The sequence below is a fragment of the Stenella coeruleoalba genome (assembly GCF_951394435.1).
Source record: "Stenella coeruleoalba genome assembly, chromosome: 19".
NCBI lineage: Eukaryota > Metazoa > Chordata > Mammalia > Artiodactyla > Delphinidae > Stenella > Stenella coeruleoalba.
This window is the reverse complement of record NC_137165.1, coordinates 46,107,171-46,121,539: the sequence shown is the minus strand read 5'-3', so window position 1 is coordinate 46,121,539 and position 14,369 is coordinate 46,107,171. Positions and strand designations below refer to the sequence as shown.

Below are 14,369 nucleotides of genomic sequence, written 5' to 3'. Positions count from 1 at the left end.
ATGCAAAGGAATGAAATTAGAACACTCCTTAACACCATACACAAAAATAAACTCAAAATGGATTAAAGACCTAAATGTTAAGACCAGACACCATCAAACTCTTAGAGGAAAACATAGGCAGAACACTCTATGACATAAATCACAGCAAGATCCTTTTTGACCCACCTCCTAGAGCAAGCGAAATAAAAACAAAAATAAACAAATGGGACCTAATGAAACTTAAAAGCTTTTGCACAGCAAAGGAAACCATAAACAAGATGAAAAGACAACCCTCAGAATGGGAGAAAATATTTGCAAATGAAGCAACTGACAAAGGATTAATCTCCAAAATATGCAAGCAGCTCATGCAGCTTAATATCCAAAAACAAACAACCCAATCCAAAAATGGGCAGAAGACCTAATAGACATTTCTCCAAAGAAGATATACAGAGTGCCAACAAACACATGAAAGGATGCTCAACAACACTAATCATTAGAGAAATGCAAATCAAAACTACATGAGATATCATCTCACACCAGTCAGAATGGTCATCATGAAAAAATCTAGAAACAATAAATGCTGGAGAGGGTGTGGAGAAAAGGGAACCCTCTTGCACTGTTGGTGGGAATGTAAATTGATAACAGCCGCTATGGAGAGCAGTATGCAGGTTCCTTATAAAACTAAAAATAGAACTATCATACGACCCAGCAATCCCACTACTGGGCATATACCCTGAGAAAACCATAATTCAAAAAGAGTCATGTACCACAATGTTCACTGCAGCACTATTTACAATAGCCAGGACATGGAAGCAACCTAAGTGTCCATCAACAGATGAATGGATAAGGAAGATGTGGCACATACATACAATGGAATATTACTCAGCCATAAAAAGAAACGAAACTGAGTTATTTGTAGTGAGGTGGATGGACCTAGAGTCTGTCCTACAGAGTGAAGTAAGTCAGAAAGAGAGAAACAAATACCGTATGCTAACACACATATATGGAATAATAAAAAAAGAAAGGTTCTGAAAAACCTAGGGGCAGGACGGGAATAAAGACGCAGATGTAGAGAATGGACTTGAGGACACGGGGAGGGGGAAGGGTAAACTGGGATGAAGTGACAGAGTGGCATGGACATATATATACTACCAAATGTAAAATAGATGGCTAGTGGGAAGCAGCTGCACAGCACAGGGAGATCAGCTCAGTGCTTTGTGACCCCCTAAAGGGGTGGGATAGGGAGGGTGGGAGGGAGATACAAGAGGGAGGGGATATGGGGATATATGTACATGTATAGCTGATTCATTTTGTTATAAAGCAGAAACTAACACACCACTGTAAAGCAATTATACTCCAATAATGATGTTTAAAAAAAAATGTTATCCTTTTCAAAACAGTACCTGATCAGTGGCAAAATTACTTGGAGTACTAATGATAAATTTAACATCTTTAAATGTTAAATTAAAAAAAAGCATTTCAACTTTACATACAGAGTCTATTCATAATCTCTCTGCTAAAATTGAAGATTTATATTTTATAACTTGACTGGAAAATATGCTGATCACTGAATATGAGAATATTAAGGCTCTTTGACTCGTCCCCAAATGATTTCCAGATGCAATCTCTTATATTTAATTATCTGTGTTGAATCCAGGTTTTGATTTTAATTTAAATGCTATAACCAGGTCATAAAAGATACATTCAACTCAACTAAGCATAAGTGACATTCTCAGAACCCTGCAACCAAGTAAATCTTTTCAATCATATGAATAATATTAGAAACTGATTTTTCTTAACAACACAATAAGCCCTCAAATCTATGCCATTTCTCTTCTATATAATTTTTCTCCAGAAGAGGGAGGAGTTTCAATTTCTGTGTAATTTCCTCTGTTTCTATAAAATGATGTTGGTCTACCAGAGCAATGAATTTTTTAAAAACTGGGCTTGCAGTAGAATTTCCTGTGGAATGTAAAAAACAAGTTCCCCTACAAAACTGACAGATACTGAACCCCACCCCAGTCTTACTGACTTAGAATCCTCCCTAGTTAGAATCTGGCATGGCAATTTTTAACGGCCTCATTCTCAGTTTAAGAAATATGTGGGTACTGTAATAGAACTGTATTAGAGTCTTCTACATTAGATATATGTATACTATAGTCATTCCATGTTGAAAAAGTTTAATTTGGGTATAAATCTATTACCTCTATAGCAACTGATTTCCATTTTTAGACAAGATTCTCAGTCGGTTCTTTGAGAAAGGAAACTGTATTATATGCATAATATAGCCAATGTGGAGGTTAGGCTCAAATGACACATAATTTTTACTACAAGTTATTTTCTGGAAAATAAAGCATTTATCACAGACTATGCTTTAAAAGCTTTAACTGTAAAAGCAAAGCTTAAAGATCAAGCCATTCAGAAGGCAGAAAATTGTTCACGGCTTGTGAATTAAAAGGCAAGCCTTATATTTATTTAAGGAGGCTAGTTAATGACACATAGAAATCTCTTCTGGGCACAGAAAGACAACATTATCTACTCTCCACATTGCAGGCTAAAATGGACATCTAATTAAGCCGCTCCGCTTCTAAAACCTTTCAGTGGTTTTCCCATTGATCTTTTAGTGGTCTCCAGAAGGATCCCAAACTCCCAATCGGATCTCTTCAAGGTTCTACAAATACCCAAGGCAAGAATCTAATGATGGAATTTATAAGGTACATCCTAATACACCAGAAACTACTGAGAGAAGAAAATATAGTGATCAGTTGAATATCACTTTCAATATGTTGTCCTTTGCAAAAAAATGATATATGCTGACTTGCCTTGCTGGATTTTGTCATTACTAGCACTATTCTGAGGACACCATTACTATATAGGGTCTTTCTAAACAAAGCAATCTATCTTTGTCAGTATGTTGTTTAGTACAGAAGAAAGTCACTAAGTGAACATGACCTCCTAGTTCTTAATAATTTTCCTAAGACTAGAAATTCCAATGGTCAATTCAGCCACTTTCTTCTGTGGTTCCAAGATAGTTTCACGGTATATTATATTCCAAGAGGGCTATCATGTAGCTTCATTATTAATATTTTACATTTGTTCAATGTTTCGTAGTTAAAATTTTTTAAATGTTATAATTGATACTTCATTATCTCCTTATCAACCAAGTATGAGGCATAATAAATATTATTTCCCCATTTGAGAAATGTGAAAATGAAACTACCCTAAGTATGCAAGCTATGAAGCAATTTCCCCCAAATCATACAGTTCCTGCATACATTTACATACTAATTATATTGCATATATATCTTTTGTTTATATGACACTTTACAGCTTACAAAGTGATTTCATATTCATGATTTAACTTGATCTTCACAACAATCCTGTCATTATTTCATGCTATACTGGACCAGTATGGTGTAGCTATTAAGAACATAAGTTGTAAAAGCAGACTGCCTGGATCTGAATACTAGTCCATCACTTTCTGGCAGTGTGCTTCCATTTTTCTTTACCCGAAAATTGAAATATAAATGAACCCTACACATCTTCTACCTCCTGGTTCAGTGACTTTTCTGTTATACTATATCACTTTAATTACATTAAATCAATGATACTACTCATTTACTTATTTTATGACGAATTATAAAGATTCAGATTAAAGCACGCTCTAATCTGAAATCTTTATTTACCATGACCAGGAAGGGGCTACCTGATTTCTAAATGAAGTCACAAGTCATGTGACTTCATTTAGAAATTACTGCAACAGGCTGTGACATGAAGCATCTCAAAAGCAACCAAATATAAATTTTAGCACCTCAAGAAATGTAGCTTTTTAGAAACACAGGGTCCTTGGCAAATTCTCAGATTGTAATGTCATGTTTCTTGGTCATTATTAGAACAGTCATATTTTAACCTGCTGTGAATATAAAGAGATAAAAAGTAAAATAGATGTTTTATTTATACCAATTTAAATGAAGCTCTCAACATGTATCATTTCTATTTTTTATTCACAGATCACAGCATACTGACATAGTTACAATGTAAATTAGTTAAAAAAAATCCCTATCACCATGCAGCTTACATTCTTGTATGATATACACAACCCCCTCCACAACTAAATATATAATGTAATAAATTAATAAGAGCTATAAAAAAAATAAAGTACCAGGATAAGGGGATACAGTGATGGGCAGATGCTATTAGATAAAGTAATTAAGGAAGAGGCCTCTCGGAGGAGGTAACATTTGAGCAGAGCACTGGATAAAGTAAGGAAGTGAGTTATGTGGGAAGAACATTCCAGTATAAACGAATGTTTTATGTGTTTGAGGAATGACAGGAAGGCCAGTGTTGCTGGCGAGCTGCAGGTGAAAGGGAGAGGGGTAGGAAATGATGTAGGAGAGGCAGCGAGGGGTCAGATCAGGTAGCCCCTTGCTGGTCATGGTAGAGATTTCAGATTTAATGTTAAATGTGGGGGAATACAGTGGGAGATTGAGAGAAGAGAAGTCAAAGGACCAGGCTCACATTTTCAAGGATCACGCTGGCTTCTGTGTAAACAGACTACAGGGGGCAAGAGTGGAAGCAGAGCCCTATTAGGAGGCCATTTATTCAGACAGTAAGTATTTATTGAGCACCTACTAATAGTAGACATTGTTCTAGGTGCAGAGGATACAGCCGTAAATAGAACAGGCAAACGTTCCAGCCTTCTAACCTTACATTCTAGGAGCTATTGCACTAGCCCAGGCAAGAGATGACAGTGACCTGGATTTAGGTGTACCAGTGGAAGTAATGAAAAGGGATCAGATTTAGCATAAATTCTGAAGACAAAGCCTACGTGATTTGCTGAAAGAGTGAATGTAGAGTGTGACAGAGTAAAGCCAAGAATGACTCCAGTGCTTTTGTCTTATGCCTGTAGGTGATGCCACCTATTCAGACAGGAAACTCAGTAGAAGGAGCAGGTTCTGGGGAAAAATGCGAGAGTTCAGTTTTTTGACATGTTAAATTTGAGATGTATCTTGGACACATAGGTAGAAAAGGTAGTGCAGGCAGCTAAAAATACAGATCTAGAGTTAAGGGGAAAGGCAGGGCTAGAGATAGTTTAGGAGTTAAGACAGTATTTAAAGACATAAGAATGGAAGAGTTTCAATCTGATTAGAATCTCCAGGTATTTGAATTTTACAGAAACTGCCCACGTGATCAGAATGTGCAGCCAGCAAAACCAATGACCTTAGGAGTGAGAATATAAAGAAAGGAAAAGTCTGAGGAGAGAGCTGGAACATCTGAGCATTAACCACATGATCGACAAATATATTCAAATAATCCTTGTACACTTTATGGTGAAGCTAACATATGACATAGAATCTTCACCAACATTACTGAGAATACGCAATTTGAATTTAATTTGTCATCTTCTGAGTAAAATGGTTCACTACCGGACGTTCATTTTAAAGATTAAGACCGCATAAATGAATCTGAGTCTAATACTTCTTTTGCTACATTTTAACTGAAAAGAATGGAATAGACAAAAGAAAAAAGTCTATGAAATAATAGTTTTTTCAAATTGCTAGTATTTTTAACTTTCTGAGATAAATATCTAGATCATTAATTTTTTGGATTTTCTGCTTTTCTAATATATGTATCCAAAACTAAAGTTTTTTAAAGCATATTTTATATACTACAAGTTTTATTATATTTCGTTTTTTTATCATTTCCGTTTAAAATATTTTCCAATTTCTTGTGATTTTCTGACTTAAAGACTACTTAGGAGTATATCAATATCCCAACACTTGGGGATTTTGATTTTCTGAGTTATCTTTTAGCTATCATTTTCTACGTTATTTTATAATTGATTAATTCTACTATGGTCACAGTAGTTGAAATCTTTTGACATTTGCTGAGATCTGTTCAATGGATCAGCATATTGTCAATTTGGCAAATAATCCATGTGTACCTGAAAACAATATGTATTCTGCAATTTGGGGGTGCGGTGCTCATATATATGTCTATTTTGTTTGTTGGCTTATTTACTTATTTATTTCCTCATTCATTCAATAAATAAGTCAAAATCTTAAAGTGGCTTTTTAAACTTAAGAAGGAAACTAAAAGACGTTCTATAAACTGAAGAAATACAGTGATTATGGAAAATTAAGTTATATCTCCAGGCCTCAAAAGGCACTCTATACTTGGGATTATTCTTCTCAGAACACTGACACCCTGCAACATTTTTCCTTTCCTGGTTACAATAGGCTGTTTCATCCCATGTTTCACTAAGTTGACAGGAAGCAGTTTACCTGATTTTCATCCTGTACTTCCATGTTGTATTGGTCACCTGGCTGAACTTCCGTGACTTTCTCTCCAAGGAGGAAACCCAGACGAGTCATGAGTGTGTTTGCTGCCTCATCTACAGATGGAGGGGGACCAAGTTCTTGTTCAGCATCACCTATAACAGGAAGACATTGAAACACCTGAATCTATCAAAATAAAATGGCCAGTTTTGCAACTATTTTTACATTCAGTTTGGTCATTTCCTTTGTTTTCACATTCTAAATGCAAAATTACTAGGTCCTTGACTAGAAGCTGATTTTTCCACTGTTACATATTATAATTGATAGTCTACTCAGAATCCTCAATATATTTACTTGAAACCCTTGAATTTGAGAGAATGTTTTTGTAACTCACTGAATAGAAGTTTCCCATTTCTTTGGCAGTTAGCCTTCCAATACAAGTCCTAGTCTTGGGATCTAGTCCTGGCCATAATCACCACCTTCATTCAGGTTCTTTTACCTTTTTTTTTCCTTACAGTTCGTGTAAATATCCTTTTTTATTTTAAAATCAGTTCAAACTTACAAAAAAGTTTCAAGAATAGTACAAAGAACATTTTTTTCCTTAACCATTTGAAAATATAGACATGATATCCCATCATGCCCAGACAGTATGCATTTCCTATAAACAAGCAATTCTCTTACATAACCACAGTACTAGCAGAGAAATCAGGAACCTAACATTTTACATTATTATGATCTCATCCACAGACCCCATTTAAGTTTTGATATTTATCCAGTAATGTCATTTCTAGCAAAAAGATCCAATTCAGGATTAAGCAACTGCACTGAGTTCTTAGTTCTCTTTGACTCCTTTAATCTCGAACAGTTCCTCAGTCTCATCTTAACTTTCATGATCTTGACACTTTTGAAGCTTACAGGCCAGCTATTTTGCACAGTGTCCCTCAATTTGAAGTTATCTCATGACTTAATTCAAGTTATGCATTTTTGGTAGGACTATTGCAGAAGCAATGCTGTGTTAACTTTGATCACTTGGTTATGGCAGTGTTTGCCAGGTATTTCCACTCTAAAATTATACTCTTTCTCTTTGTAATTAATAAGTATGTAATGGGGGGATACTTTGAAAGTATGCAAGTATACCATTCTTCAACAAACTTTTAAATTAAAAAAAATTTTTGTGATAAAAATACACGTAACAAAATTTGCCATTTTAACCATTTTTAAGTGTACGATTCAGTGGCATTAAGTACGTTCACAATGTTGTGCAACCATCTCCATTTTCAGAACTTTTTAATCATCCCCCAGAGAAACTCTGTATCCACTAAATAAAACTCCCCAATCTCCCCTCTTACTAGCCCTAGTAACCTCTATTCTACTTTCTATGTCTATGAATTTACTTATTCTAGGTACCCCATATAAGTGGAATCACACAGTATTTGTCCTTTTATGTCTAACTTATCTCACTTTGCAAATTTTCAAGGTTCATCCCATGTTAGATCATGGGTCTGAATTTCACTCCTTTTTATGACTGACTCCATTTTATGTACATACCACATTTAGTTTATCTATTCATCTGTCCATCAGGTTGGACACTTGAGCTGTTTCCATCTATCAGATATTATGAATAATGGTAGTATGAACATGGGTTTACAAGTAGCAGTCTGAATCTCTCCTCAATAAAATTTTGCCCACTATTTTTAGCATCCATTAATGTTTCTTGGTAGAATTACTATCATGCTTGCCAAATAGTGATATTTTCTAAATCCATCACTCTTCTATAGTTTAGTTTCTTTTCCTTTACCTATCTACCTACCTATCTGAACTCAAAGACTCCTATCTTACTCAATGAGTTATAACCTGTTACTATTATTATTAATTTTGATGCCCAAATTGTCCCAAAGTTGGCCACGTAAGCCCTTTCGATTTGGCTCCTGTAACCTTCTGATATATCCCTGTCATTTTCTGAGCACTTCTTTGCTTTCCGGCATCAGATTTTCCGGGCTCATCTTGTACTTTCCCTGCCCTAGTCCTAGAATCAGTCCTTTTCCCAAGAAGAGTTGGTTTTTTTTTTTTTTTAGTGGGGAAAGATATTTAGAATATCAGGTATGCTCATTGAGATCAGGATGTCACTGCCCCCCAGGTCCACTCCGTCAACAGAGTTAGGCAGTATGCTCATACACTTATATACATACACACAACTCTATATTCATTTTTATTTGTAAATCCATATACAAACATACACTCTAAATGCTCACAAAGATGCTCCAATTCCAATTCAATACCATAGGGTTAATTCTAGATTTCTTCCTTTCCAAAGTTATAACTCTGTTCTCCAATAGTGAACAATCTGGTTCTTGTTTTCCTTATTTAATACTATACTTATTTAATCTATCCCCCTACACGTAACAAATCTCACCGCTGCTCATTGCCACCCTGCACACAGGTGCACTACTCACCCTGGTTGGGTTCCTACCCTATGCCAGATGGCCCTGAGCTATCATTTCCCCCACAGTCAGGGTCATTTTTTCAAAATAATTCATATACCATAAACTCTATCCTCTTAAAGTATACAGCTCAATGGCTTTAGTCTCTTCATAAGTTTATGGAACCATCACCACTTTCTAATTCCAGAATACTTTCATCACTCCAAAAAGAAACCCCATTCAGGTTCATTTTTTTGCCCTGGAATTTAGACCCCTAAAATTCCTGATCTCTGGCATTCATTTTAATCCTGTGCTTCCTGACTGCTACACTCTTCCCATACAATTAGCTTTTAACGCAATTTTCTTTTTTCTTTTTTAAGAGCTCAGCTTTTTATTGAACATGTTACTAAAGAGGTTTAGTCAAAAAGACCAAAGCCCATGTCATCATCAGACTCTTCAGATTCTTCTTTCTTTGCTTCCACTTTCTTCTCCTCAGCTGGGGCAGCAGTGGTGGAGGGGCGAGGACCTCCTGCCGGTGCAGCCCCAGATGCTGGGGCAGGTCCACCTGCCCCCACATTGCAGATGAGGCTCCCGATGTTGACACTGGCCAAAGCCTTTGCAAACAAGCCTGGCCAGAAAAGTTCAACATTTACACTGGCTGCTTTAATGAGGGCATTGATCTTATCCTCGGTGACTGTCACCTCATTGTCGGACAGGATGAGGCCCGAGTAGATGCAGGTGAACGCTGAGTCGGAGGCCATGGTGCGGGCGAGTGCTAGGCAGGGGCTCCCGGGCATGGTGCAGTCGCCAGATGAAGTGAGGGCCTACACCCCAATGCGGCCTTAGCTTCCTCAGAAGGACCGAGCACCTTAGCGGCAGCTGAGGAAAGCGTAATTTTCTTTCTATTTAGGCTATTTTTCAGTGGTTACCAACTACAGGAATTATTCTTTTTCAAACTTTTTCACTGAGGGATGCTGAATAATGTCAGTGTAAGGTTTTTCCTTGGGCTCAATTTATTTCCAAATAGAGAATTTACAGAAATTTATAGACATAAAAAATAGCCAGGGAACTCAAGATGATCTATTTTAAATGTGAGGCAGAACTAATTTACCTAAACTGAATATCCCTTTACATTAACTTGATTCATTGTCAACATTTTTTCAGATTTTGTTTTATGTTCAGATGCATTCAGTCTAACCTGCTAACAATCCACAGTAGCACATATCCTATATAGGATATTACAAAAATCTTTTTTTTTTTTTTTGGAGTCAGATATGTCCTTCCACCATAGCAAGCATTAACTAGAGTATCATATGGTTTGATGCTAAAATATAATAGCTTAATTTTTTAGGATATTCAGCGTTGCACATTAAATCACTCCTAATGGCAAGAAAGTGAGGTTTATGTTCTTATTATTCAATTTAACATTTATCTTAACTTCTCTACTAAAGTCACAAGTTGCAGGTCAGAGGAAGGGACTACAGGTGTATCCTTGTATAGTATTATTGAACTCAAGTGCTCCATCTGTGGAAAATCTATATAGAATTCTCACTGAGGACTTCCCTGGTGGCACAGTGGTTAAGAATCCGCCTGCCACTGCAGGGGATATGGGTTCAAGTCCTGGTCTGGGAAGATCCCAGATGCCATGGAGTAACTAGGCTTGCGCACCACAACTATTGAGCCTGCGCTCTAGAACCTGAGAGCCACAACTACTCAGCCCATGAGCCACAATTACTGAGCCCACGTGCCACAACTACTGAAGCCCTCGCGCCTAGAGCCTGTGCTCCGCAACAAGAGAAGCCACCACAATGAGAAGCTCGTGCACCACAATGAAGAGTAGCCCCCGCTCGCCACAACTAGAGAAAGCCCATGCACAGCAACGAAGGCCCAATGCAGACAAAATAAATAATAAATAAATTAATTAATTAAAAAAGAAAGTGCCTAGACTGGCATTCAAACCTAATTCTACCAGCGTTAAAGTCCCATTAAAAAAAAAAAAGAATTCGCATTGAAATTACGCCAGAGTAGAAAAACAGGATCTATATTCCCTTCCCTACTTCTCTGCAAGAGGCAACAAAAACGGATTTCTCTGCCACAGACCAGAAAGATATCCCAGGGGCTTTATTACCTCTATAATGTCCAACATTATAGACAGTTCCTTATCTCTCTACCTCTGCCCAACTATGATACTCTAACATAAAATCTCAGGAAAAAGCTGTGTTAAAAATGCATGCAAATGCATCTTCAAAACAAGTACCCTAAATCTAAAAAATAATACAAATGAATGTATATACAAAACAGAAACAGAGTTACAGAGATAGAAAACAAACCTGTGGTTACCAAAGGGGAGAGGGAAGGGTGGAGGGACAAATTAGGGGTATGAGATTAAGATACAAACTACTACATATAAGTAGATGAGCACCAAGGGTATACTATATAGCACAGGGAATTATATCCATTATCTTGTAATAATCTATAATGGAATATAATCTGCAAAAATACTGAACCATTATGCTGTACACCTGAAGCTTACACAAGACTGTAAATCAACTATACTTCAATTAAAAACAAACAAATCCCCTATCCGTCATTCAAGCAAATTTCCACCTTTAAACCCTTGCTATGAAGAATTTTTCATTTCGTTACCACAGTGTGTAGAATTTCTAAACTACTGAGTCAACTATTTAATATTATTAAAATTTATCAAAGTCTACTATGATAACAAGAATATTTATAGCGTATGAAATTTGAAGTAAACAGTTTCAGGTTAAAATGCTAAATGTGATTATGAAGACATCTATAATAAAATGTAGAAGTCCCTGACCTCTTTAAATTTCACAACACACTACTACACTATACACAAATGGCAGGCAAGAGGCGATAATTATATTATTATTTCATGCATTATTTGCAAAAGTCCAAATGTTACTCACTTAAGAAAGAGGCTAGGGGAAAAGAAACCAAACTCTTCCTTTTTCTTCTAGGCTCTTATACTCATGTTACTCTTAGTCTTATTATATCACTCTATTTCTCTTAAGTGCTTTTTTCCCCTAAATATTAGTTTCTTAAAAAGATACTAATATTTATTATTTTTAAGAAGTCCACAAGCTCATATACTTTATATACATTATTTATGGGAGAAATGATATAATGACCAGGTTTTGCTGAAATTACTACAGAAAAAAATGGAGAAGATATAGATAAAACAAAGTTGTCAAAATTATTGAAGCTAGGAAATGACTACATAGTAGTGCCTTATTTTATTCTCTGTTTGTGAATGTTTGGAACTTGAGGAAAAAACTCTATGCAGGGAAGTTTCTTTTAAATAACTTAGCAGTTCTCAACTGGTGACAATTTTGCCCCCCGGGGAACGTTTGGCAATGAGTGGAGATATTTCTCGTTGTCACGCTGCAGGGAGCGGTGCTGCTACTGGCATCTAGTAGGTAGAGGCCAGGGACTCTGCCAAACATCCTACAATACACAAGACAGCTCTCCACAATACAGGATTATCTAGCCCCTAAAGTCATTAAATCGTATTGAGGTTGAGAAACCCTGAAACAGCTAGAATCACCTTATCCTTTAAAATCTGTCAAATTGGATGAACTCTTAACACACAGTCAGTAGGAAAACCAGTGTCCAACCTGTTACTTCCATGGATTCTTAAAATTACTTCAATTTCTAACTTACAATGAATTTTTAGTCTTTGGGCTATTTCTTTCCTGAGTGTAGGGTCTGTTTTCTGCACTACTAGATTCTGCTGTAATCTTTTCAGTCTTCAACGAACCTTAGTCTTATGGTGGTGTGTGGACAGGACTTTACTGGGGTTACAGTGAGCTTGTTAGGGGTGGGGGATTATATCATGACACAGAACAATTAAATGAAACTAAAAAATATGATATATCTCAAATTTTCAGATTATCTTTTATTAATTATAATAACAGCTAGCACATATGGGGATTAATTATATGCCAGGTACTGTTTCTAAGTACTTTATATACATTAACTCTTTTAATGATCATAACCACCCTATGAGGTAGGCACATACATCCCCTTCTTATGAATAAAGAAAGTGAAGCACAGAGGGATGAGTAACTTACCCAAATTCATAAGCTAATAAGTAGCTGATCCAGGAAATCTGGATCTAGAACTCAGGCTCTTAACCCCTAAGCTCTACTGTCATCCTTGATTCCAGTCTCTCACCATTTTGTTGGGCATCACTTCCTACCTCCCCTCTGCCCAGGGTATTTGTTCAAAACTCTCAAAATTCCTTTTAAATCCTCATACCAAATATTTTACCTATCTTTCTGTCTCATCCATGACCATCCAGGCGATGTGAAGAAGGTGTCATCTTCATAACCAAACACGCCCAATTAAGGTATGTCCCTAAACAAAGACAGTACTTTTCTTGAGTGGAATTCTACTGTGACTCCTTATAATAATGATGAATTTGGAGTATGATACACAACAAAACAAGATGGCTGGTAGGTTGTTGGAAAATAATCACCGTGACACTATTATACACAAAATAAATCATATCATTCATACATTATGTTGATTAAAACTCTTGAAATTTATCTTGGCTATTTGGGAGCAGTGTGTTTATGCAATAGGCTTTGCTCCCAGAATACTGAATGAGGACTACAGCACCGTAAAACTAAAGGATTCTTATGCTTGGATATTTTTCCACAGCAGAAGTGGTTATTGAATGTTTATCAAATGCCTTTTTTAGCCTCTATGAAGAAAACTAGTTGTTTTTATTTCTCTTACAGCTATTAGTATGATGAACTATTTTAATGGATTTTGTAATTTTGAAAAGCTTTCATTAAAGTTAATAGGAATTATTATTAAACATTAAAAAAAATAAAGGATTTAAAATTCACATGGGAATGGAAAGGTCTCGGAATAGTAAAGAAAATGTGAAGAAGAATGACTGCTATTACTTAATATCAAGGTTTAATCTAATGCTAAAGTAATTAAGACAGAGTATGATTGGTACAAGCATAGATAAAATGACCAGGAGAACAGAATAAAGAATCCAGAAACATATCTATACATGTATAATCACCTTATTTGGACAGAGATACCATTGCAATATTTTAGTAATCAAATGGTGTTTTCAATCATTGGTGACGGATCAGTATGTATGAATAAAAATGAAACCTGTCCCAACCTCATCCCATACACAAAAATCAATTCCAGGTGGATAAAAGAACCAAATACGAAAGATAATACATTTTCTGGAAGATAGCCTAATAGAATAACTTCATGAACTAGGACTAGGCAAAGATTTCTTAAACAGAACACAAAAAAGAAAAGATGGGTAAGTTTATTAATGAGAAAAACTTCTGTTCACCAAAGACTCCATTAAAACAGTAAAAAGGGGCTTCCCTGGTGGCGCAGTGGTTGAGAGTCCGCCTGCCGATGCAGGGGATACGGGTTCGTGCCCCGGTCTGGGAAGATCCCACACGCCGCGGAGCGGCTGGGCCCGTGAGCCATGGCCGCTGAGCCTGCGCGTCCGGAGCCTGTGCTCCGCAATGGGAGAGGCCACAACAGTGAGAGGCCCGCGTACCGCAAAAAAACAAAACAAAACAGTAAAAAGGCAAGCCATAGAGTGGGAAAAATATCTTTAGTTCATACATCCAACAAAGGACTTGTATTTAGAATATACAAAGAACTCGTACAAATCAATAAG

General features: G+C 36.4%; 2 protein-coding genes across 12 annotated transcripts in view; both read right to left on the bottom strand.

Moving 5' to 3' along the window:
• The window catches only part of TANC2 (tetratricopeptide repeat, ankyrin repeat and coiled-coil containing 2), a 357,151-nt gene that overhangs the window by 149,674 nt on the left and 193,108 nt on the right, over nucleotides 1–14,369 (bottom strand). For all 11 annotated transcript variants that reach the window (XM_079905965.1, XM_079905957.1, XM_079905960.1 and 8 more), the window contains one exon: nucleotides 6,264–6,412. In XM_079905965.1, the coding sequence (XP_079762091.1) occupies nucleotides 6,264–6,412 (149 nt within the window). The remainder of the gene's footprint in view (nucleotides 1–6,263; nucleotides 6,413–14,369) is intronic.
• On the bottom strand, nucleotides 8,465–10,274 carry LOC307178063 (large ribosomal subunit protein P1-like). The gene has a single exon (XM_079905718.1). The coding sequence runs from the start codon at nucleotides 9,472–9,474 to the stop codon at nucleotides 9,094–9,096; it is 381 nt and encodes a 126-aa protein (XP_079761844.1). The 5' UTR covers nucleotides 9,475–10,274; the 3' UTR covers nucleotides 8,465–9,093.

Coding starts and splice junctions, on each gene's coding strand:
- LOC307178063 (XM_079905718.1), bottom strand. CDS start 9,474: ATGCCCGGGAGCCCCTGCCTAGCACTCGCCCGCACCATGGCCTCCGAC.